The sequence below is a fragment of the Merops nubicus genome, unplaced genomic scaffold, assembly GCF_000691845.1.
Source record: "Merops nubicus isolate BGI_N331 unplaced genomic scaffold, ASM69184v1 scaffold23782, whole genome shotgun sequence".
Lineage (NCBI taxonomy): Eukaryota > Metazoa > Chordata > Aves > Coraciiformes > Meropidae > Merops > Merops nubicus.
The window spans coordinates 6,592-29,838 of record NW_008595937.1 but is presented as its reverse complement, the minus strand read 5'-3'; the positions used below and the strand labels follow the sequence as shown (position 1 = coordinate 29,838).

Sequence of the window (23,247 nt, the reverse complement as noted above, 5' to 3'; positions counted from 1 at the left end):
ATGGCTGGGCTGAGGCTGGGGGGGCTGGCAGCCTCCAGGCTCTACCAGCGCCGGCAGGATCGGCTCAGTGCCCCCGGCTCTCTGCTCAGCGGCAGGACAGAGGCAGCAGCTGCCACACGTGGGTATGTCTCCGGGGGGAAGGGAACGGTGCTCCTGAAACCTTTCCCAGCATTTGACAGATGCTCAGGTTTGGGGGGGGGCTTTTCTTATTTAAAGCAGGAATTGTCTGCATACTGCCAGAGGGGATGGAGTCTGTTTATGTTCATCTCTAAGGGGATTGCTAAGGAAAGGACTTTCCTGATGAGAAAGCTTTCAGGTTATGACAATAACAGGAAAGCAACAATGGAGAACCTTTCCTGTTTCAAAGCACTGTGTTAGAGTGTTCAGAACCAACATTAGTGCTGGTGCTGTTAATGGTGAAGTATTTAGACACTGTAGGAGTAAAGAAACGGTGGAATGCAGTGATTTGTCAAAATGTTGATGAAATTCCTTCATTTTTAGGGCTCAGTCCATTTCTTCACCTATATTGTTAATAGAAAGCCTAGTTGATTTCAGCTTTTGTAAATACCTCCAGTCCAGCAGAAGCTGAAGAATCTTCTGAGATTATTTAGAAGACGTCAACCAAAACTTCTTAAATCTGCCCAGATAATTCCATTGCTTGATTTGATCAGTACTTTTCCAGTGTTTCAGATTAAAAGTCTACTTTACTTCTCAAATTTCATTGAAGTTGGGCAGGAGAGACGGTAACAGGAATTAAATTAAACTTAGTTTCTGACACATTGGCAGAACTGTGAGCTGCAGCAGCAGTATGGGATCTGAAGTCCATGTCACTGGGGAGAGCAGTGAGCATGCAGGAGATTAGTGTTTTGGTTTTTGTCCTTGCAGTCAGAATTTCTGAATTTCAGCCTTTCCTTAGCAGGAGATAGAGCTGATGCTTATCTGTAACTCAGCAATTGGTTTGGCTTCCCAGTTTGAATTTTGCATCCCTCACCAGAACCCTACTTGTCCCACTATTTTCCTTTTAGCTTACAGTTATTAATTAGTAAATTTTCAGTTTTTCCTGCACAAAGTTGTGACTGTGAATGTATAAGCATTTAGTGTGGAGAGGAGTAAGAAGGTGGTGAAAGAAACGGTGATGCCATTGAGGGGAGGGGATGCTGTTCAGGAGGAGTGAGAAGAACAGAGGGCACCTGTGAGAGAAGAGAAAAGAACCACTGGGAAAGCAGCAGTGGAACAGAAACAGCAGAGTGTAAACTGAAGATAGGAAGGATGAGGAAATAAACGCCCAGACACGATCCTCTCACATTGTCAAGATGTAGTTTGCTTTCAGCTATTTAACTGTTTGGTTGTAACCTGTGAAAGCCTCCAGAAAGAAGATGCTGGGCAGAGTGGAGCTCGCTGTGAAGCTGAGCACAGCTCGGGCTGACTACAGGGGTGTGGAGTGAGGCTGGTCTGTGCTGTGTGGAAGGAGAGAGGCTGTGAGTGCATTGCTGTGATGACATGTGCAGAGCAGGGCAGCCTCTATACAATGGCAGCATCTTTAAGAAGGCCAGCCAGGTTTAGAAGGGATCATTTTTGCAGCTGGCAGTGTGATTTAGGGGGAAACGTCTAGACAGGTAAATTGAATACATTTTTCACACTGTAGTTCTTGAAGCAAAGTAAGCAGAAAGCCACATATTTTGGTTTTACTTGCAGATAACAGTGCTGAAGATTGTAATCTGTTTGGGAATTTTGTCTCCTGAATTATTTGTATTTCATCCACAGTTTCTGAGCTAGCAATAACTTTTGCTGCTTCTTCTTGTTAAGCCCTGATAGTTTATGTCCTTTCTTCAGACAAATGAGAGTAATCCAAAAGTAGTGTTGCTGCTAGTTGATAATGCATGAACACATTTGGGAATGATCTGTCACATCAGTGCTGATAAACAAACATCACGTTTTAGCTCCTTGGAGATCATGGAAAAGACAAATGAGAGTAATCCAAAAGTAGTATTGCTGCTAGTTGATAATTCATGAACACATCTGTCACATCAGTGCTGATAAACATCACATTTTAGCTCCTTGGAGATCATGGAAGTGAAGAAGAGAAGAAGTAAATGAGTGTAAGGTGTTATTTATCAGCTAGACATTGTGGGTGAAGTGGCATAGGACTTTTTTTCTGTGTGAGAGCATTGGTGCTGCTGGTCTAAAGGGGCTGCCTGATGGTGCCTTCCCCTGCAGGCCAACTGTACAGGCATTCTATTCTGTGCTCAGCTGAAATATATGAAAGAGGGGAAATTTTTGTATGCCCATGGCTTCTACAAATAGTGAACTGCTGTTGCTGGTGGGCCAAGGAGAGATGAGGAACCATAAGAATTTTTTTTTTTCCATATTGTAACTATAAGTTGCCTTTTTTTTTTTTTTATTTTGATTATCCCTGTGTAGCAAATAAGAATAAAAAATGTTTATTTGATTGAGAGATTGGAGGCTGCATGGTTGAGGAAGATATGCTGAGAGAAACACTATTAATTTCTTATTTAGCCAGCTGAAAAAAAAAATGGGAATGAATTGAAAGCTTAATGCAAACAGAAATACTGAAAAATTTAAACTACACACAAAGTTTTAGCAAATGCAGAACACAGAACAAATGTTTTGTTTTGTTTTTTTTTCTCCAGTGTTTATGACAAGTTTAGTAATAACCTTAAAGAAGTTAAATCAGTTTGGGGAAGTTGACCAGTTAAACATCAGTTACAGTAGAGAGATTTTGGGAGAGTGGTAAGGGTAGTTGAGGGCTGTTTTTCAGCTGAAATTCATTAACTGATACCCTTCCTCTTTCTTTTTTCTTTATATTAGTCATTATCTCTGCAATGAATCATGAAGTCTGTGATTGTCCCAGCAAAAAAACATTTAGTTTTTTTTTGTCTTTATCAACATGAATTACTTAAAGCCACAAATCCTCAACCATGCCATGGGGATGGAATAACCTCTTCTCCTGGAGTGCTCTGATTTTTATCTCAGCTGCTGGTATCTATGATACACACAAGTGTAGGATCCCCTGGCATAAGTAAGTTGCCTGTCTGCTGAGGTTTGGACAGTGGGCAGAGCTCCTGTGTCTTGAACTGTTGTCTTCCTTTCTTTTCATAGTATCTGTAAGGTTTTTGGTCATCTTGGCATTAAAGTAGTCCTTCATTCAGCACTGTGATGGAGGAGGTCTCTCTTTGACACTAAAACCAAAAAGCTTTTGAGATCAATTAAAGAAAACAGATGTTTTTTGACTGAGTTTTTCTGCACCTTGTGCCTGCAGTGTCTTTCTTGGACCTGATAGAGTCTGAGACTGTTGATCTGTTCTCCTGGTTGTTTAGTTTTCTGCCTCAGTTTGTCCTGCACCCATGCTAAAGATGGATGAATTCTGCTGAATTCTACCAGTGCAAGGGCTGGAGCTTCTGTTCTACTCTCCTAGCAGTGCAAGTATGAGATTTGCTTTTTTCCTCTCAGCCTGTCACCAGTGCTAGATCCCTGGGGACTAATGTTTAAAGAAGGAGGTAACAGCACAGGAACTGTAGCATTTTAGCCAGCATTCTTTTCTTGGTGTTTAAGTCCAAGCCTTTTTTTTTTTCCCTATACTAATACAGGCCAAATTTCCTGAATCTGTATGAGAATGTGATATAAAAATATGACATCTGCTAGCTCAAATACATATGAAACTGCTGGTTTTGGAAGACAGATCCATATTGACTTTAGTGATAGGAGAAGGTAAAATGCTTTCAAATAATGCTTTCCATAGCACCTATACCAGTGGCACAGAATGGGTCTCCCAATTAATTTCCATTTATTATAGAGAAGGAATTTTTATAATTTTTTTTCCAATGTGAGAGCAATTCTGATACTTTATAGTAAAAACTTTTGAGAAGTCAAAGCAAAGGAAACACATAAATACATAATTATAAATAACTAATTTCTGTAAATCAGGTACATTGACAAAGATAGCTTGTTAAAGTTCAGCACATAATGGTGGAAGACTGGAGAAAAAGCCTTGTTTGAGCACTGATGTTTTTTGCACTTGAGCAGGACAGGATAACTCCAGGATGTTGAGCTGGTCTGTTTTAATAGCCTTTCCTGCCTTTGTGTCACCAGCTTATTGTTAAAACAGAGGAAGATTCTGTTGCAAAAAATCAGTGAGGAAGCAGAATATAAGCAGCACTCCATACTGGGGACTGTCCTTAGTGGGAAGGAGTCAGATCTCCTCCAGCCTTGGTTCATTGTCATCTTGAACAAGTGGAATAAATGTTTGGTTTTGCAGGAGGAGAGCACACAGTGCACAGCTGAGGGAAACTAAGAAACTGTGGCACATGTGGAAGTAAAACTTTTGAATAAATGCAAACTCATCTCTAGGCAATGCTGAAATTGCAAGTTTTAACTTGAGTGTAAAAGAAAAAAAAAATGGATGCAAATGAGTGAATGAAACGAGAGCAGAAAGGTAAAACTGGAGCTGTAATTCTCACAGGGCCACGGCTGCTGGTTTGTGTCACAGGAGGTGCATAGGTCAGGACCTGCTGTGTGATTTACTTGTCTCCTATCCATCTCTTCCCAACAAATTTCAAGTGTGTTATAGTTGGGGCAGAGAACTGTCTTATTTTCTGTACAAGTTCATTTATATTTTCATGCACTAATAGTTTCTCTTGTGTGTGAGTAACAAGTCACAATCGTTAGCACGTTTGTATTGTGGCGTTTCTTGGACTGCTCAGGCTGTATCAAGAGCCTCTTTCTCATGACTTTAGGGAAATTTAAGTGTCAAGAAAGTTCTTCTGGTGCAAACTGTTTGAAATTTTTTTACTATTTTCCATTTCCAAGTCTTTGAAGTGCTTGGTCTGTGCTGTTTGGCAAAATCATTAGCGATTTTTTTGATGCTTATTACGTTCCATTGTTAAAACAGTATTGCAGTATCTTGAGCAAAATTTCTTGGCTAGGAGTTGGACCTTTTGCATCATCATGCATCAGCAGAAAGGTAAATAAACTCTTAGGACTCTTGATATTCTCTTGCTTTTGCAAACAAATGAGGTAAACTAACTTTTTGAGAGTTAAAAATTAAATCCAAAGTTACACTTCGTGCTAAGGGAAGACAGTGAGGACACAGAACAAGAGTGTGTTTGACTTTCAGTAGGATTTTCAGTTTCTCAGTAGGTTTTACACTGGCTGTGCAGCCTGCAGGCTGTATTGTTGTGTACTGCCCTCCTCGAGGGGACAGCTCTCTTCTTGTGGAGTTCTGCCAGCAGGTAGGTAGGTGGCAGTGCCATCGATGGGTACAGCTCCCTGCCTGGAGTGCCACTGAAGTCCAGTTAGAGAAATAAAGAATAATTTTAAAAATTTTCATGTTTATGAAGGAGTAAACCAACAACTTTCATTGTGCTGTGTTGTTAGTGTGTAGGGTGTAATACTTGCTGGTTTGTAGTAAACTGTGACACTTGCTGGAACTGTTTTGCCTGGTTTGTTATCTATAACCCAGAGGAGCTTTTTCACTGAGATGGACATGAGGCTTTCTTAATCAAGGCTGTTGGGTAGCTCAAGTTGTGGAATTCAGGAGAAATTTTCAAGGAGAAATGATATTTTCAAGCCCTGGTGTACATTTGCATGCTGCAACTGAAAGAGTGGCAGTTGAAAACGAAGCTGATTAGATCTCTCAGCTTTGCTGCAAACACTGATGGTTTTGTGTTGACCTATTCCTTTGGTACTCTGTCAGGACACAAATGTTTCTTTAACCTATGATCTCTAGTTTATGAAATTACAGGATTTCCTGCTCATCCATAGTTCTGGCCCATGTCTGTTTTTTTTAAAGCCCTTTCATACTGCAATAAGGAAACAAGTTATAACCAATTTCTGCTAAATCAGGACTCCATTCTTGAAATTATTACCAGCTCCCTTGGTCTTTGCCACCCTTGGAACTGCAGTAGCAGAAAGAAAATACATTTTTACTGGGTGGTCACTCCAGGTGTCTGTGCAGGATATTTGTACTCCTGCCTGCTCCTGCTAGTTGTGCTCAGAGCACAAACCCCTGGAAATGGCCACCCCCAAATGGTGGTGTGTTTTCTGCTACTGGGAGATGCTTGCTGAATTACTGTTCTCTTTGAAGAGGTGTGGAAAGTATCATCTCAGGTTGTAGAATAACACCAACAGTGGAAATTCAGTTCAAAGTAGCTTTGAATATAAGAAGAAAGGGAAAAAACCCCAACTTTTTAAACAAACCATCTTCCATTTTATGTATATGTTATGTGCTTCAGGGAAAGCTACCACACAGATATTTCACAGATTTTTAACATGCTCAAAATTTTTTACACTCCCACCTGTAAAACTGTTATTTTTCCAATCACAGAATTCAGAAGGTGCCCAGAAAGCATAAAAGAGTTTTGCTATATCTAGAAGTGTAACAGTATTGTATTTTTATATTATTGGGTCGTCTGGTGGTTAAAAGAAAGATCACATTGCAAGAAGAAACTGAGGCTGTTCCCTTCTAATTTTCCCCTCCCTGTTTGGACATGCAATTTTAAAACTGTGCTCTGTTAGCATATAGAGCACAACTTGCCATGATGGGAAGGGTGAACATTTTGTGGAAGAGGTTAGACTGATTCCACATTTTAGAAGAGACAGAGGAAACTTCCTTTGCATGGTTTTCAAGTGTGGCTTTGGGTGTTTTTTAACTTCACTTTCTGCTGAATTGAAGCCAGCCAGAGAGACTTCTCTCTTCCTTTTTAACACTTTGGTGGTTTCAACTAGTTTGTCAAGAGGACAGGCATTGAATGCAGTTATTTTCTGATAAATCTTGTGCATGTAAGCTCCTGAGGAGAGAGGTAAATGCCCTGTTAATTCCTGCACTGAGGGGAAGACTGCAGAGGGGCATCTCTGCTTATGACACGCCAGAAGATCCTCAGTGGTACACATCCTCAGATGGAAATCCCAAGAAGTCAGGATCATTCTCTTTGCAGCTACTGATTTATTTAAACTGGTGGATATTAGGAATGAGCTGTTAGGGGGATGATGTAGTGGGGTGGAAGACTGGTGAAGCAGCCAAAAGCATGCAGTAGGTAAGTACTACATGAGCTCACTCTGCCACGTGTGAGTTGGAAGAACATTACTTCTAGCTGATGTCAGTGCTGGATTGACTCCTTGGTCCTTTTTCCTCTTGTAGAAAGGAGTTTAAAGCAGTGGCAATGTTGAGCCCATAGATCCTGGGGAAACTTGAAAGCTGTGATGATAGTGGTGTGCTTGGCTGTGGCTTTGACAACCCCCCCTCCTGTCTCCCCTGCAGTAACATGTCTGATGCTCTGGCCAATGCCGTGTGTGAGCGCTGCCAGAGCCGCTTCGACCCCGCCGAGAGGATCGTCAACAGCAACGGGGAGCTCTACCACGAGAGCTGCTTTGTCTGTGCCCAGTGCTTCAGGCAGTTCCCAGAGGGACTCTTCTATGAGGTGAGGTCTCATACTGTGTGCTTAAGGGAGGAGAAATAGCTCCGTGACAATGCAAGCAACAAAGAAGTGGAAAATTCTGGCAGAAGTATGAATTTCCATCTTGAATGTTTCATTTCTCACCCCTAAACCTTTGTTGTTATTTTTTTTTGAGGGGCTTCTGACTTAATGTCCTTTTTTTCCTTTCTCACATACTCCTAATACATCATTAACAACAAAAACTGTGTGTTTGCTCTTTGGGTAAAAGGCATTTAAAAAAGAAAATGGAAAATGTTCCTTAAAATTTCACTAGAAATAAGTAATTGTTTGTCTTTATTTATAGACATTTTGTGCCAAGCTTTTGGAACTGGGCAACTGAAATTGGTGAATTAATTTAAAACCAGGGTTGAAATGTTTTTACAGAATATGTACAAGTACATATTTTAACTAATACAGTATTTTAAACGTGCTGTATTTTAATTCCCTGAGAGTTTTAGCCTTGTGTAGGAGGAGTAGTTCTGAATCTTAGTGAAAAAATTAGGGCAAAAATAAAATTCAAGCCAACTATAAGAAAAGGGCTTTGGACACTCAAAAATTTTTACTGCCTTGTAGCAGCACTGTTGTTAATTTAACTGTTTGCTACACAAATTCACCATGAGGCTGAAGCCATATCTGGATACTTCTTCAGAAAAAATCCTTAGGAGTTTAAAAACAGGTGAGGGGGGGCTAGACCTGGAAAACCTGACTGAGCTGGACTAATTGGCCATTTCAGTGGAAGATCACAGCAATCTATCAAGATGTGAGACTAGTTCAGTTATTCATGAGGGCTTCTTCTCTGTTGCTTTGTTCACAGTTTGAAGGTCGGAAGTACTGCGAGCACGACTTTCAGATGCTGTTTGCTCCCTGCTGTGGGGAATGTGGTAAGACATGGTGCATGTCAGCACTGGGGGGTGACAGCTACAGGGCTGTGCAGACCTCACCACTACAGTGGCAGCCAGCAGGGGCTGGGATTATTGAGCTCATTTTAAGGAGCAGGAGCTCTGGAGGGAAACGAAGCATGATAGCAGCAGCGATTTGGGGTGCCCTGGTTGTGGGAGGGATTGGGTTTTTTTTCAAAGTCAGGTTGTAATAGCTGTTGTGAAACTAAAATGGAAGGATTATGAAGGGCAGTAGACTTGTGGTAAGACTTTTCTGCATGCATCTCAAGGTGTTGCTTTCCTTTTGCAGGTGAGTTCATTATTGGGCGTGTTATCAAGGCAATGAACAATAACTGGCACCCCGAATGCTTCCGCTGTGAGCTCTGCGACGTTGCACTTGCTGACCTGGGGTTTGTGAAGAATGCTGGCAGGTAAGGGAGCAGGGTCTCTGCAAGTTCTATCAGTATGTTAATGATGCCCTAGTGAGATGTTGAGAATGGTCAGTTGGTTGTACTCTGAGAGCTAAAGCTTGAAAAGGGACCAGAGAAGCTTTAAGGAACAGCCTGTCAGGAGGTGGGAAATGGGATGAAGAACAGACATCTTCACCCAGTGAAACACATGGAAAGCTGAAACTCCAATTTAGTAGCTAGTGGCTGAGTTCTGGAAAAGAAAGGGATTTCAGGTAAAAGGCTGAATAGTAAGTTAGAAAAGGGTTTATGTGATCCTGGGCAGACTGTTTATCAAGTAAGCTGCTGAACAGGAAAGCAAGATACAGCAAAAGGTCAAAAAAATAACACAAAGATCAGAGGAAAAACTGTTTAGCTTGTGATTCCACTGTTCTTCAGGAATCATTCATTTTATATACAGAAACACATAAACAAGCCCTAAAGGTTGATTAATGCTTTTAATTAAGAAGAAATAAAAACATAAAGGGGAACTTGTACAAAAGCATACCATGACAAGAAAATAAAAACATCCAGCAGTTAGCAGGTAGTGTTTTACAAGTCATGGTTCATCTCAGGCTTTCATATGTCTTGAGGAAGGCCTAGTAGATTCCTAGATTTTACATTCCCACTAACTAAATGGTGAAGGAAGGAAGGAAAGGTTATAAATTTGTACCCTGTCCAGCAGGGAGTCCTGTCAACCCCCTCTTCTCTTCCATCCTGCATGCAACTTCTGTGCTTTAGATTTTGGAGCTGGGTATGGTTGATTTTCTTTTGACACCTAAGCTTGTTGGATGGGCTGTTGGGATAGCACCTAGGATAACAAGATAAGGTGTGTTTCATTCCATTATTTGTGGACCAGATCTAGAATGGTAAGGAGGTTACTCCCAAAAGCACAGAAAAGGGATATGCATGTGTATGTATCTGTACATAGAAAATATAATTCACTTGTCACATGATTTCCTACAATACTTCTCTCAGTAGCATAGAAATGGTCTTCTAGTAAATATTATTGGAGAATCTTGGGTTCTTTTTCCCACTTCTCATTGTACCTAGTCTGTCTTAGTCTGCCTGTCATTTGCAGTTGTAAAAACCAAGAGCTGTAAAACACCTCAAAGATGAGAAGCTGTTCTAGGCAAAGTAGATTCCACTTCTTCATACACTTATTTTCTTCACTTTTGCCATTTGGGTTCATATTTTTATGATTCAGAATGTAGTAAAGATGAATGCTAAATTCCTAAGCAGCCCTCTTCTGTTCTGTAGTTTGAGGGTTATGAGGATATCTGATGGTTTACAGGGAACTACATAAAAGAGGCAGTGTAGTAAATGTCCAGCCTCTGTCTTGGAGCTTTGAGACAATGACAGAGGACAGATAGAAACAGTAGCACGAAGTTTCATGTTCATCTGCAGTCCTGAATAAATGCTTTGAATTTGGAGGCTGGATCAAGCTGTGCAAGGGTGCTGTCTCTTCATCAGGCAGTGGGCTGTATACACTGGGCAGAGGAAGAGTCACTACTGAATGCTTTGGGAATTAAGGTGGGGTTTGTTGTTTGTTGGTTGGTTTGGTGTTTTGTTTTTTTTTAAATATGTCCATTTAATAGCCTCTTTGCTCCCTTCCCTACTCCTAAGTGTTCAGCCCTTGGTTTCACATCTTGGAAATAAGAAGACCTGTACTTCTGTTTGCAGTTTCACTAAGACAAAAACATGTGATCTCCGTTCTCAGAGGGGCTCTTGCTAGTTGCAGTCCCACAGAAACAACAGAACTTCCCTTCTCAGGATGAGTTTGACTCTGCATGGACCATCTCACTGCATTTTGTGCTCCCAGCTGATTTTGGTGGAACAGAGCTCTTACTGAACCTGACTTAGAACTCTTTAAGTCAAAGCAGTGACCAGCATCACGTTCACAGTTCAGATTTGGCACTTAGTGAGCTTTCATTCGTCTTACCCTCATACGCTTGTGGCAACATGACAGTCTTCTTAACACAAACCAGATTGCACAAGGCCTCACGGAATTTCTCAGCTACAAAAAAATACATGACAGGGTCCAGGGCCCCGTTGAGGCTGGTGAGGCAGGAAGCGATGCGGTTGCTGAGGGCCAGCACACGCTGAGCTTCACAGGAAGCTCTGGTCCCATTGTAGTGGAGAATGTAAATGTAGCGATTGACGTGGTAAGGCACAAAGCAAACCAGAAAGATCATCAGGACCATGATGATCATTTTGATAGCTTTTTCCTTCAGGTGTTTCTCAACTCTGTTGCCACTCTTCAGGCTCCGGATGATTAACAGGTAGCAAGTCACTGTGGTAACGAAGGGGAAGGTGAATGCCACTGCCAAGGACACGAGGGCGTGGCGTGATGCCTTTTCTCTGTAGAGCTGCAGGCAGACAGTGGTGTTTGTCATCTGGACTGTCTGCACGCTGAGCAGCAGAGGTGCCATCGCCACCCCAACTATAACCCAGAGAAAGGCACAGGCCAGGTGGGCGTAGAGGGACCTGCGGAGCTTGATGGATTTCACGGGGTGCACGATGGCCAGGAAGCGATCAATGCTGATGCACATGAGGAAGTAGATGCTGGCATACATGTTGAGGTAAAAAAGGAAGCCTGTGAGTCTGCATGGGATCTCTCCAAATGGCCAGTGATTACCAGAAAAGTGGTACACCAGGCGGGTGGGAAGTACCAGCACGAAGGACAGGTCAGCCACAGCAAGGTGCATCAGGAAGACGTTGGCAGGCGTGCCCGACTTTTGGTCCCGGATGAAGAGCCAGAGAGCCAGGGCGTTGCCAACAAAAGCCAGGATGAAGTCCAGGAAATAGAAAGTGGCAAAAAGGATGTTCTCGAGGTGTGTCTCTTTGCCACATTGCTCTGATGTTTCCAAAGAGAATTTTGATTGATTTGAGCAGTTGAAGAGTAAGCTTGAGGAATCCGCTGGGCCATTCATTTTTCAACACAGTTTTGAAGAAAGAAAAACAAAAACAAAGCCTGAAAGAATTGAGACAAGTATATTACAAAAAGAGCCTGGTTCCTTTTGAAAACAAATAAAACCCCACAACAACAACAAAACCAAGCCAAACTCACAACCCAAAAAAAACCCCACACATTGAAATCAGTGATGTCTCCTGTTTGCTAATACTGGTATTTAATATGACACATCAGTGTGAGTTTAAACCCTTATACTGAAATTCTAAATACCTTCTGCTCAGCTGGGATTTCTGGACTGGTAATTTCTGTTGAAGGAACTGCTGTGAAGAGCCAGCTAGCTGCTTATGAGCTTGTCTCCAACCTGGGCTGAGATCAGTTGACTAACAAGAGCAGTGAAAAATGCTTGTGTGTCTGGTTAAAGGAGGAGTGAAAGTGAGTTCTCTGTGTCTAGCTAGAAGGTATCTACTGGGTTTCATTTGAGAGCCTGGTTCAGCACTGAAGAGCTCCTAAGGAGTCAGCTTTTCTGAGCAGAGGTATCTGTTGTAAGGTGGCCTGGCTGGGGCCTTTTCCAAGTAGCAGCCTAGTAAAGCTCAGCTTAGCTTTGCCAGTCTCTGCTGTCTGCAGGGTCCTGAATGGCATCAACAAAAACTGGTCAGATTTTCTGGGCCCCTGCCAGTGCCTTTTTACACATTTCTCATCTGTGGGTGTAGGTGGTAGGGAAATGCCAGCAGCGTGGGCTTCCAGCATTGTCTCTGTTTCCTGGATTCCTCAAAGGTGTCACAGTGTGTGCAGCAGTACCTCCACTGTGCTCACCATTGCATGTTGTACTGACTGACAACTTCTCTATTACTATTCAATACATCTATAAATACACCCATTTTCCTCTATGGGAATTAAAATTTTAAGATGGTTGCTGACATTGTCAGACAAAATTTTTAGTCTGGGGCAGAAGCTAGGCTATATGCTGGAATCTTACATCCTAAGACAGTTGATCCAAGGCATTATGTAATGTGTCCAGCTTCCCAACAGAAATGATTGTTAGGATGCCTAAAAATATCAATGATTAATTGAGAAACTGAAATGGGATTAAGAACAGCCAAATATGTAAACAAAATTCCAACATAATTACCATCTCCTGTTTGGCTGCTCTCACTTTCAGGTGGAGAGAAAGCCACAATAGCTAGAGATTAATCTGTTAGACCACTTCTCTTTGGTTCACAGCTGAACAGACAAAAGTCAGCAGAAGGGAGAAACTGAAATTTCTTCACATGGCCACAGAGGGGCCTTCTTACTCCATGCACTGGCTAGACACCCTGCATGTTTATGGCACAAAAAAGGCTCCAGGCTGGAGTGTGTGGGTACTCACTGCCCCCTCCCAGGTGTGTACTTCTTTCTAGTCCTAGAGATGGCAACAAATCAGTATCTTGGAATTACCAGAAGTGCATGTGCAGGGAAGACTGTACAGCTCTTTTTTCCAAGGGGCATTTTATCTGTAAAAATACACATGAAATCTTTCCTTCACGTGCAGGAGGAAGATGCCCTGTTACAGTTTTCTCTGTGGATTCCCTGGGTTTGCAGAGGAGCCCATAATTTTTATTTCTGGTGTTTATTTGTCCCTTGCGAAGTAAAACCTACAAATGTTTTCAAACACAAGATTTTGACATTTGCACATGATAGTAATGGTGAATGCTCAAATACTTGCCCTCAATGCTTTTCATGTGTGAAAAATGTAATCAAATAATCTCTATCTAGACACCTGTCAGCTGCTGGGTGGTCTCATGGCTAAACATGACTCTGCTCATGGTTGTGACAACACTGAGGATGCAGTAAATGCTGGCTTGGACCAGCTGAAAGGGCAGAAGCAAGGGTTGTGTAACAGAACAGATGTCCAGATGTCTCTTGTCTTAACAATCATCATTTAAATCAGTTCAGAAGGTAGGAATAAACAGACTTTTTCTGTGTTCACAGGCTAGATGTTCAAAATTTAGCTGCACGATACATGGAACTGATTCTATCTGAGCTAATTTCCTAAGGAGGATCTTTGGGGTTCAGATTCAGCTGAATATCAGTGCCAGACTTGAAATACCCAAGACTTAGAAGTCAAGAGTTTTATCCTCACTGATGGCAGTGTTGAGCCTGCCATTGATTTCTATCTGAACATGCTTTCACTGCACAATACTGTGGGGTGAAGTGGAAAGGAGAATGTCAGAGCAATCCAGACACCCAGGATGTCAATGTCAGGAAGGGGAGAGGCTTGGAAGTCATGCTACAACTTGAGAGAAGTAATATTTCTTTGATAGTGTGTTCTGTAGACAGTGTGGAAAGCCCTTTGCTGTTATTTACTGTTCCACTTCTATTTTGCCTGGGTTTATGCTACCAATTTAACATAAATATGTTTCACTTCTGAATTGTGTTTTTTCTTCTGTTTTGGTTTGGCATGCTTAGAAAAAACCACTCAAAAGTCCTAGAAAGCTTGTTGTACTAGTGTGAGTGCTAAGAGCAAATTAGAAACCTTCCCAAATGACCCAGAATGTGCAGTTTCTGCTGAGCTATGTGGTGCAAGAGGCTGTGACTCCCCAGGGAGAAAACTCCTGTAGGAGTCTGGCTCATTGTCCAACAATTTCCACTTGGCTTCCACCCTGGGTGTCGAGCGAATATTTAGTGATTTATGTGTTGCTAACCAGAGGACTAGTCTGGAATGAGCCATTATCCCAGGCCTCCCAGGGCTGAGCTGTAATGGGGATGTCACTGCTCATTTGAAATGTGTGCACAACTGACCATATTTTATGCCCTGTTTCTCTTGCACTCAGAAACAAGCAAAATAACCATCCACAAGGCTGGCGGTGCAGACACAGCCTGATGGCTCTTTCAGCAGGTGCTTTGTCTCTCATTAATGACAGAGTTAATAAGCAGAAATATTTAGCTCATCATTAGTTAGCTACCTGGCTACTTTGTAGCTTTTGTTATAATGCCCACTGCAGCTAAATTTGAACAGTATTTTAGGGTCTGTGGAGGGTATCAGAAATTCCTGTTCTTGCTTTCAGCTCGAGCAGTTTCTGGTTTGGGATTATGCTAGTTTGTGGGTTTTCATGACTATAGTTGTAGTGTCAAATGGGACTGTCTCCTGTGTTTCACTGAAAGTACTCTTCATTAGAAATAGTCCACTTCTGACTGAAATTATTCTCCTGAAAATCACTCCCTGATGAACCTCCCATCCTTCAGCTGAAATACTTGTTTCTCCTGAGCTTCAAAGCAGTGCCAGAGAGCACTGGACATACCATACAGGCAGTTTCCTGGCACAAATGACTACATGTTAGGTACAGGAGTTTGCAAACTTCTGTGTTTTGCAGGAGTGATATAAAGAAGAGTGAGGAAATTCTTTGAAGCTCAAGAATGCTGCCTGCTCTTAGTTTTAAACATTTACATTAAATTCATCTGTCTCTGTGTGTGTCTTTCCACCAGCTACAACTAATGCTGTTAGGAAAGCTCCTTCATTATTCTGCTAACAGAAGGTTGTCTCTTACCTCTTTGCAGTGCAGTCCTATGGGTGGAGTGTAGGGTCCTTTTGGGGAAGGTCTCAGGAACTCCTTCTCTTGACAGCAAACCAAATGGAAGCAGCAGTGGTGAAAACAAGATGATCCGAGAAGAGCACAGAGTTGCAGAGCTGCTGAGGGTGGTGAGGGGAGCCCCTCTATATAGTGTCCTTCTAGCTCTGATAGTGCATTATCAGCTCAGTCACACAACAGAGCAGGGGAGAGGACACCCCAGCACTGAAGAGCAGCCTTCATCCCAGCTGAGCTCTTGGCACTGGGCTTGCTGCTGCTGCTCTAGATATGAAAATACTGTATGAATATTCCAGTGTTCGTGGTGCTTACTGGAGGCTGCTCCTGAACTCCCAGCCGTGAACACAGACTTCTTGAAAGTCCCCTGATTATTTTGGGAGGGTGGAGAGAAGCATTGTTTGGGGGAAGTCTGGTATTAATTACAGTCCGGTATTAACAACAGGACATTTCAGAATGGGATAATTCCATAATGGTGGGAGTGGGGAGAGGGGAAGGGGTGGCTGCTATGGCAACAGCTTAGCCTGTCCAACACTTCCCTTGGCTTGCAATAGAGGAGGGTCTATGGGATGGCAGAGAGCGTTTGTGAGTGGGGAGGGGCTGATAATGGTTTATCAGTGCAGAATGGCTGAAGGCCTCTCATTCAGCTGTGGGAGAGGGGTCTCTTTGAGGACACTTGCTGCGGGGTCCCTGTGTCCTGCCCCATATAATTACTCTGCATTTGACAGTGCCGAATAAAATCGATGCCTTTATGCTGAGATGAGCACAGCTGCATGTTTCCTTATAATGGGGTGCTGTCTGCTTTGGCTGGACTCCGTCTGGGCAGGCAGTAGCTCCAGCCCTGGAGAGAGACACTTGCTGACAGGAGGACTCAGATTTGGAGAGAATAATAATGATACTTAGCACTTAGACAGGCGCCTGCCACTGGAGGGTCATAAATGTTTGAGGTCTCACAACAACATCTGTGTTGTATTCTTCTCCCCATTTTGTAGATCTGAGGGTAAGTGATTCATCACAGCAGAATTTTGGAAGGGGCCCTGCAAAGAACCCACTAATTCAGCCATAAATCTACCCTTTCCATTTGAACTTGCCTTTTTGTTTGGTGTCTTTTGAGAATGACCTGTAAATCTCAGGGAGTGTTTCACATTGTGATATAGTGAAAGGAATTGAGCAGGCTTGTCTGTTCTGGGACAGAGAAACCCACAGAAGTCATTCCTCTGTCATTTTTGGTTTACCATAAATCCTTCCCAGCCCATCACAGTAGAGCTAGAGGGGTAGGTAATAGGCAGGTACTGAAGAGCTGCTTCTAAATATTGGGATAAAACCAGTGGATTCTGTCAGCCTTCACAGAATTTTTTAATGCCTTTGCCCAGGCTTTTCTAGCAGAAATTTGGCTCCTCTACCCATTCAGGACTGTACTTGTAATATATTCTAAAACATGTGATGGGAACACAGTTCTATTTACCACATAAAATTGCAAATTGCATGGTTCTTTATTTTCTTTAACTTAGGACTAAAAGGAATTTGTAGGCAGGGAGCTAGTATTCAATGGTCTCTTGTTTGTCCTAGCTATTGAAGGCTGAGGAATCCAGCCATGGTAAAGGCATTTCAGCAATGTGCTTTGATTTAATACTTTTTATTCTCTCTCCTCAACTCCCTCCCAGTGCTATAATGCCTCTGCTAGGGCTGGATCCCATAGTTAGTCAGAAAGAGAGAGGGGGTTGCTGCTTTTCCTTGCCCACCTCTCACAAAGGATCTAGAAGAATAACAGAGTGATATCTCTACTGGGATATAAATCAGTGAATGCTGGAGTATTCTGAGGAGGTAAAACTCTGTATCTGCTCTAGCCACAAATTCTCTTCTGTGCAAATGACCTGAGAGACAGGACACTAAACTAAATTATGTTTAGTCTGACCTTGGAAGACACTTCTTCTGTTACACAAAATACATCCTACAGCAGAATTTCTTAATATTTCCTTTTCTTTACTTTCTTCAACCAGGCACCTGTGCAGGCCGTGCCATAACCGTGAGAAAGCCAAGGGACTGGGCAAGTACATCTGTCAGAAGTGCCACCTGATCATTGATGAGCAGCCTCTGATGTTTAGGAATGATTCCTACCACCCAGATCACTTCAACTGCACCCACTGTGGGTATGTTCTCATATTCTAAACTCTGACCCAAGAGGAGAGAGACAAACAGTGCAGTCAGCCATGCACTCCTTCCCAAGGCCTGAACTTGGCTGCTTTCACATTGTTGAACAAACAGAAATGCTGTCAGGAAAAAATGAAAGATATTTAAAAACCCTACAAGAACTTTGGTTTTGTTTTACCGTTCAATGTTCTTTTTAGCCTAAACTCGAATGCTACTATTTAAAAGGAGAAGCTAAACGAGAGTTGAGAATCCTGCAGAGCTGACTGGTGCTGTGTTTCCAGGAAGGAGCTGAGTGCTGAGGCCCGGGAGCTGAAGGGGGAGCTGTACTGCCTGCCCTGCCACGACAAGATGGGCATCCCCATCTGCGGGGCCTGCCGCAGGCCCATCGAGGGCCGCGTGGTCAACGCCCTGGGGAAGCAGTGGCACGTGGAGGTGAGGCCTCTCTGGGTCTGGAATGTCCTTCAGGAGCAGTTTGGGAAGAGGGCTGGTGCTAGCTGGAAGCTCTAGACACTTAGATGAGCTGTAATGTGTTCAGACAAAAACCAGGTGCTGATATTTCAGGTATGAGTGAATGAGTGCAGCGAGGTCTTCAGGGCTGCCTGAGCAACTTGTACTTTCACAGTGGTAATAACCTTAATTTTAAAATGCCTGAGTTGCATTCTAGAGATTCTTGCAGAATATGGTTCACTGAACAGCAACAATAAATTAATAAATTTGCATATTGATTAAGATGTACTTGACCACAGTATCCTCTCCAACCCCAGTTAGCAGGTTCGTAACAGGGTTAGAATTTGTAATGTAGGCAGAGCCAGTGCAATTCTTGCTTTTTAAGCCTTTTTAACTCATTGTTTCTGTAACTTTCAGCAAGGTCATCAGAGGTTACTCTGAAGTTTTTTAGAGATTTATAGTTTTAAGTATTTAAACTTCCTAGGGCTTGAACTCAGAGAGATGCTGCTGCTCATTTGAAGTCCCTTCATAGCAACCCTGTTTTACATTCCTGTTTCATTTCTCTGGAACAAGCAGTGTAATAGTCTGCAAATCTATCAGTATAGACACAAGGTCATTGCCCTTTCAGCAGGTCTTCTACCTGTGTTTAATACAATTCTTTATTACTCTAGTAGATTAAATATTTCCTCTTTTTTAAATTCCATAAAGATTTTCCTGTCTGAGTTTCATTAAAGCATTAAGGGGTAACAGTTTTAGACTGAAAGAGGGTAGGAGTAGATGAGATATTAGGACAAAATTCTTTCCAGTGAGGGTGGTGAGACACTGGAACAGGTTGCTCAGAGAAGCTCTGGATGATCCATCACTGGAGGTCTTCAAGACCAGGTTGGATGTGGCCTTGTGGAAAATGTCCCTGCCCATGGCACAGGGCTCGGACTTGGTGATCTTTAAGGGTCCTTTCCAACCCAAACCACCCTATGATTAAGTGCCTCGTATTGAGCCATGATTTGTAGCCATGCAGGTTTTTACCTGGTAATGGAAAAGTTGCTTTGCTTGCCACTGAATGTCTTTTTTTACTTTACAGCATTTTGTTTGTGCCAAGTGTGAGAAACCATTTCTGGGGCACCGACACTATGAGAAAAAAGGACTGGCCTATTGTGAAACTCACTATAACCAGGTAAATTCTGCCATCTGCATCTCTACTGGAGATACCTGCAGATTCTCCATAACCTGAATTTGTAGAGGCAATGCAATATTAAGAAATTACTGAGATTTAACAGAAAAAAATAGCTTTTCTTAGTAGGTGTGAAAAGTAATGCTGAGAACAAACCAGAAATGTCTTGGGAATGTTGATTTTCCTTTGTGCCATTGACAGAAAAAAAGCTGACCATGGGTTGTGGTTAAAATCCCTGCAGTTCTACCCCAAAACTCTTTGTGTGACCTTCTTTGGTAATTGGTTGAATCCATGGGCCTAAGATAAATATTGTGCTGTCTAAAGCATAGGAAAAGTGTATTTCAAAAGTCAATCAAAATCTGTTTTCTCTGTGACTCTACTGAACAGCTCTGAGTTTGGTATTTTCTTCTGTCAGATAAATTAGCCTCTCTCATAAGAGATAAGTGTTTTGAAAGTAGCTGTAGTTCTATTTTGATGTTTATATTTAAGCAACAGGAGATTTTTGTCTACAATGAGCATCATACTCTACCCATCATCTTTTCTCCAAATTGCCACATATAGAGGAATTCAAGATCACAAAACAGTGGTAGAGTGTGAGGCATCAACAAAAAAGGTTTTGTAGTATTTAGTGGTATGAGATCCAAAGGGACATAGACGATTTGGCAAGTGTATGAGAAGTTATTCAGAAGATTTAAATTGGTATATTTGGGAGCTACTGCAGCGTGTGGGAATTCTTTGATTGTTGGGATTTAATGTTCACACCAGCTGTGTGATTTGGGGAGTGTGAGCAGTCAGTAACATGAGTTCCCATTCTTATTTCTTTTGCTGTGCAGCTCTTTGGAGATGTCTGCTACAACTGCAGCCACGTGATAGAGGGAGATGGTAAGATTTGTTCTCTCTTGGTTTGGGTGGCTGTCCTTGTTCCATTTGTTAGTGCAGCTGTTGCAGCCCCACAGTTGCAAGGCACCAGTGTTTGCTTTCACATCTGGCTTCATTTGAATTTGGATACAAATCCAAACTCAAATAATCCAGCAGTTTCCTCTGATTTTGTGCTTTTGCAGTGGTATCAGCTCTTAACAAGGCCTGGTGTGTGAATTGCTTCTCCTGCTCCACCTGCAACATCAAGCTTACACTGAAGTAAGTCAGGGTTTGTTTTGGGCCATGGGAGACATTTGCCCCTGAGTTCTGCTGTCAGCTTGGGGGAGCCATGAGCCAGTGAGGGGACAATACACCTTCCCTCTGTGGGAGAAGGTGCTTGTAATTATGCTCATTTCAGAGCTACAAGGGAGCTGGGACTCAGCATTGTCCCTGATTTATTGTCCTTTGTCAATCTGTTCTGTAAGAAGGTTGAGTAAGAAGGAGAATTGATTCAGCAGTAGAGAAGGAAGGCTCAAAACTTGAGTGTACCTGCAGTCTCCATGTCTCATTAGTCTGGATGCTCCCCTCAGTGACAGCATTTGCAATTGCATAGATTATTTTGAAAGAAAATACTGTCCTAGTTACCTCAGCTATGTAGAAGAGGGACAGAAAACAAAGCAAGCCTATGTTTGTTCCTTTCTCATGTTGAAACCCTGTTCTTCTATGCTGGGCTGGCCCCAGTGGTCTCTTACATGAAGGAGCACTAATCCATCACAAAGAGGACCTTTGAAGTGACACTTCCATTCTACAGTAACAACATTATTATTCTAGACTGTTGGATAAAAATATATAGCAAAATCTTGCTCCTCATTTAACCAGAAATACTGAAGACCCTAGTCCCCTGGTAAGAACCCAGTCTCTGTACTCACATGGCCAGAGGAGGAGGTGAGTTGTTCTATCCATGCAGCAGAACACCACCAGCAGCATTTACATAGATGCATGCAGACTTGAAGTAGTGGAGCATATAGCTTGCCAATACCATTTTAACAGCCCACTCTTCTTTGTCTTAAAGGAATAAGTTTGTGGAGTTTGACATGAAGCCTGTATGCAAGAAGTGCTATGAGAAATTCCCTCTGGAGCTGAAGAAACGCCTGAAGAAATTATCAGAGCTGGCATCCAAGAAGGCCCATCCCAAAGCTCTGGATTTAAACTCTGCCTAAACAGGTCTGTCAGTCTGTTGACTGCACCTTGCAGTCATGAGCTGCTGCTCACAGCAGCTGTTAATTACAGAGGCAATGACTCAGAACAAGTGAAACCAAAGATAAGTAGTACCTTCCCCTGCTTCTGGTAATGTGGCTTGCATCTTGGCTGTCCCTTTTCTCAAGCAATGTTCTGTTAACACTGGCAGAAAGAGGAATATGATTTCTGCTTTGGCAGTTTACAGGCTGGTTATTAATTTGCTAATAACAGCTTATTCTGCCACTGTGGAATTGTACACAGCCTTTCTTTCCTCAGCTGAAGTGCAATTCTCTCTCTATTCCTTTATAGTCAAAAGAATTTGGGAACAGTGGTCGAGTGCAGGGTTGGAAGAAATGTGTGATTTACTCATTTTTTAGTAAAAGTATAAAAATTTCTCTTCTTACCCTCAGTGAAGACATTTTTAATTTTTCTTTTAACATGTAGGCAAATATTCTGCAAGCTGTCAATGCAAATGCAAAATGTCCTCCCTGGTGTTTCTCCAGATTACTGATGAGTATATACAGATGCTGTGCAGTCCTTCTGGTTTGCAAGTTTACTGGGAAAGGCCAAGAACCAGTAGCTACAACATCTGCATTGCCCACTTGTCTGCTTTAGGTCCAATGTTAAGGCAACTGAAGAAGTTTGCTTTGCTGTTCAGTACTAGGGAGATTTTAGTTGTCAAGGCCTCTTGAGGATGGTTGGGCTCTCCTTAAGGAGAAGGTGGCTATGGGAAAAGGAAAATTTTATTAGAAACTGACATTATCATTTTTTCAGTTTGTTCTCTACTCCTACATGGCTACTGGAGCTTCTAGTGATCAGCACAAAGCATGCCCTATCCACTGGCCGTATGGGAAAAGGAAAATTTTATTAGAAAGTGACACAATCATTTTTTCAGTTTGTTCTCTACTACTACAGGGCTACTGGAGCTTCCAGTGATCAGCACAAAACATGCCCTATCCACTGGCCATGGCCTATATTGAGGCAGTGTGGCTCAAGCCTTAGTTATTCTTTTGCATGATGAAATCAAATTGATAAGATGTTATTTTCCCTGTCCTTCTCACAGGTGAGATGAGTTTCTGCTTGTTGGTCACGCTCCAGAAGACCAAATTACATGAAGAGATTTCTAATATTCACAGTTTGTAGTAAATGTGGTCTTAGAAAAAAATCCAGGAAGTATTTTTCTTAAAATTTTCACTCAAATAAGAGTTTCCCATCACCTTTCTTCTTAAGACCTGAGTGTACTTAAAGAGAGGGCCTCAAACATGAATCTGTACACCCTAAGCATGTAGTTCTGCCCTGTCGTTTTGCCTCTCACTGGTGAGGTTTCACTGGTCCTGTTGTCTCTGCTAGTGCAACCTGAGGTGCTAAGGAATTTACTGGTTCTGAACATTCTCAGTATTTCTCTATGGGTGAGAACCAGCAGTGCTGTTCTGAGTCCAGCTCCATGCTGTATAATCACTGTGAGCTTCTGAGACCTCTGAAGTGACTCCATAGTTTCTTGTGCTCAACTAAGCTGAGCAGCCTGAAAATCCCTTCCTGTGATGAGTGGGAGAGTGTGCCTGGCCTTTTGGGAGATGAAGGGCACTGGAGGACTCCTGTCCCCTGCCTTATGTACATCTTCCCAAAAGTGGCTAGTTTAGTATGTCAGATGAACACAGCAGCTGGGCTTGGGCACCACGCTGCAGCCCCAAGTGGGTTAGCTAGCAAGAAGTTATAGCTTCCTGACTTCTTGTATGTGTGAGCAGCAACTGGATTGGGGCAATTGTGAGAATCTACCTTAAAATTGTCCTCACTGCTGTCACACTCTGCTTGGAATACATCTGACCAAGGTACAGCTAAAGCATTTTGGTAGCTGTTAATGCCCTTGCTGCAGCAACTACCCAGGAAACTGCACCAGTGGTACCATAGCAGTGCTGGGAGATCCTGGTTCACTGTGTGCAGACAAGAAGGAATCCCACAAGTGAGACCATCTCTTAGCTGCTTGCTGGCTGTGCTAATTCAGTTTCCTTCAGCTGCTTTGCTTTCTGTTGGTGCAAGTTCTAACTGAGGTATGCTGCATCCACTAGAACACTGGTGAGGGGATAGGCCTGATTTCCACAGTAGAATCCTTCTTGATCCTCTTCTGACCAATA

At 42.5% G+C, this 23,247-nt stretch overlaps 2 protein-coding genes across 2 annotated transcripts; one reads left to right on the top strand and one right to left on the bottom strand.

The window, feature by feature from the left end:
* Positions 1-21,376, top strand: LIMS2 (LIM and senescent cell antigen-like domains 2). The gene is made up of 11 exons (XM_008936243.1): positions 1-76; positions 110-122; positions 7,277-7,436; positions 8,266-8,332; positions 8,640-8,760; positions 17,250-17,399; positions 17,682-17,832; positions 18,929-19,021; positions 19,852-19,900; positions 20,080-20,155; positions 20,949-21,376. The coding sequence occupies exons 1-11, from the start codon at positions 1-3 to the stop codon at positions 21,094-21,096; spliced, it is 1,104 nt and encodes a 367-aa protein (XP_008934491.1). The 3' UTR covers positions 21,097-21,376.
* On the bottom strand, positions 10,674-11,730 carry GPR17 (G protein-coupled receptor 17). The gene has a single exon (XM_008936242.1). It carries the CDS (start codon positions 11,706-11,708, stop codon positions 10,674-10,676), a length of 1,035 nt encoding a protein of 344 aa, XP_008934490.1. The 5' UTR covers positions 11,709-11,730.
* Positions 21,377-23,247: the final 1,871 nt, after the last annotated feature.

What these genes read in the sequence shown, in the direction of transcription:
- LIMS2 (XM_008936243.1), top strand. Translation starts at nt 1, where the DNA reads ATGGCTGGGCTGAGGCTGGGGGGGCTGGCAGCCTCCAGGCTCTACCAG. An exon ending in TCCCTGCTGTGGGGAATGTG is followed by an intron (nt 8,333 to 8,639) that starts GTAAGACATGGT and finishes TTCCTTTTGCAG; the next exon opens with GTGAGTTCATTATTGGGCGT. An exon ending in TTCAACTGCACCCACTGTGG is followed by an intron (nt 17,400 to 17,681) that starts GTATGTTCTCAT and finishes CTGTGTTTCCAG; the next exon opens with GAAGGAGCTGAGTGCTGAGG.
- GPR17 (XM_008936242.1), bottom strand. Translation starts at nt 11,708, where the DNA reads ATGAATGGCCCAGCGGATTCCTCAAGCTTACTCTTCAACTGCTCAAAT.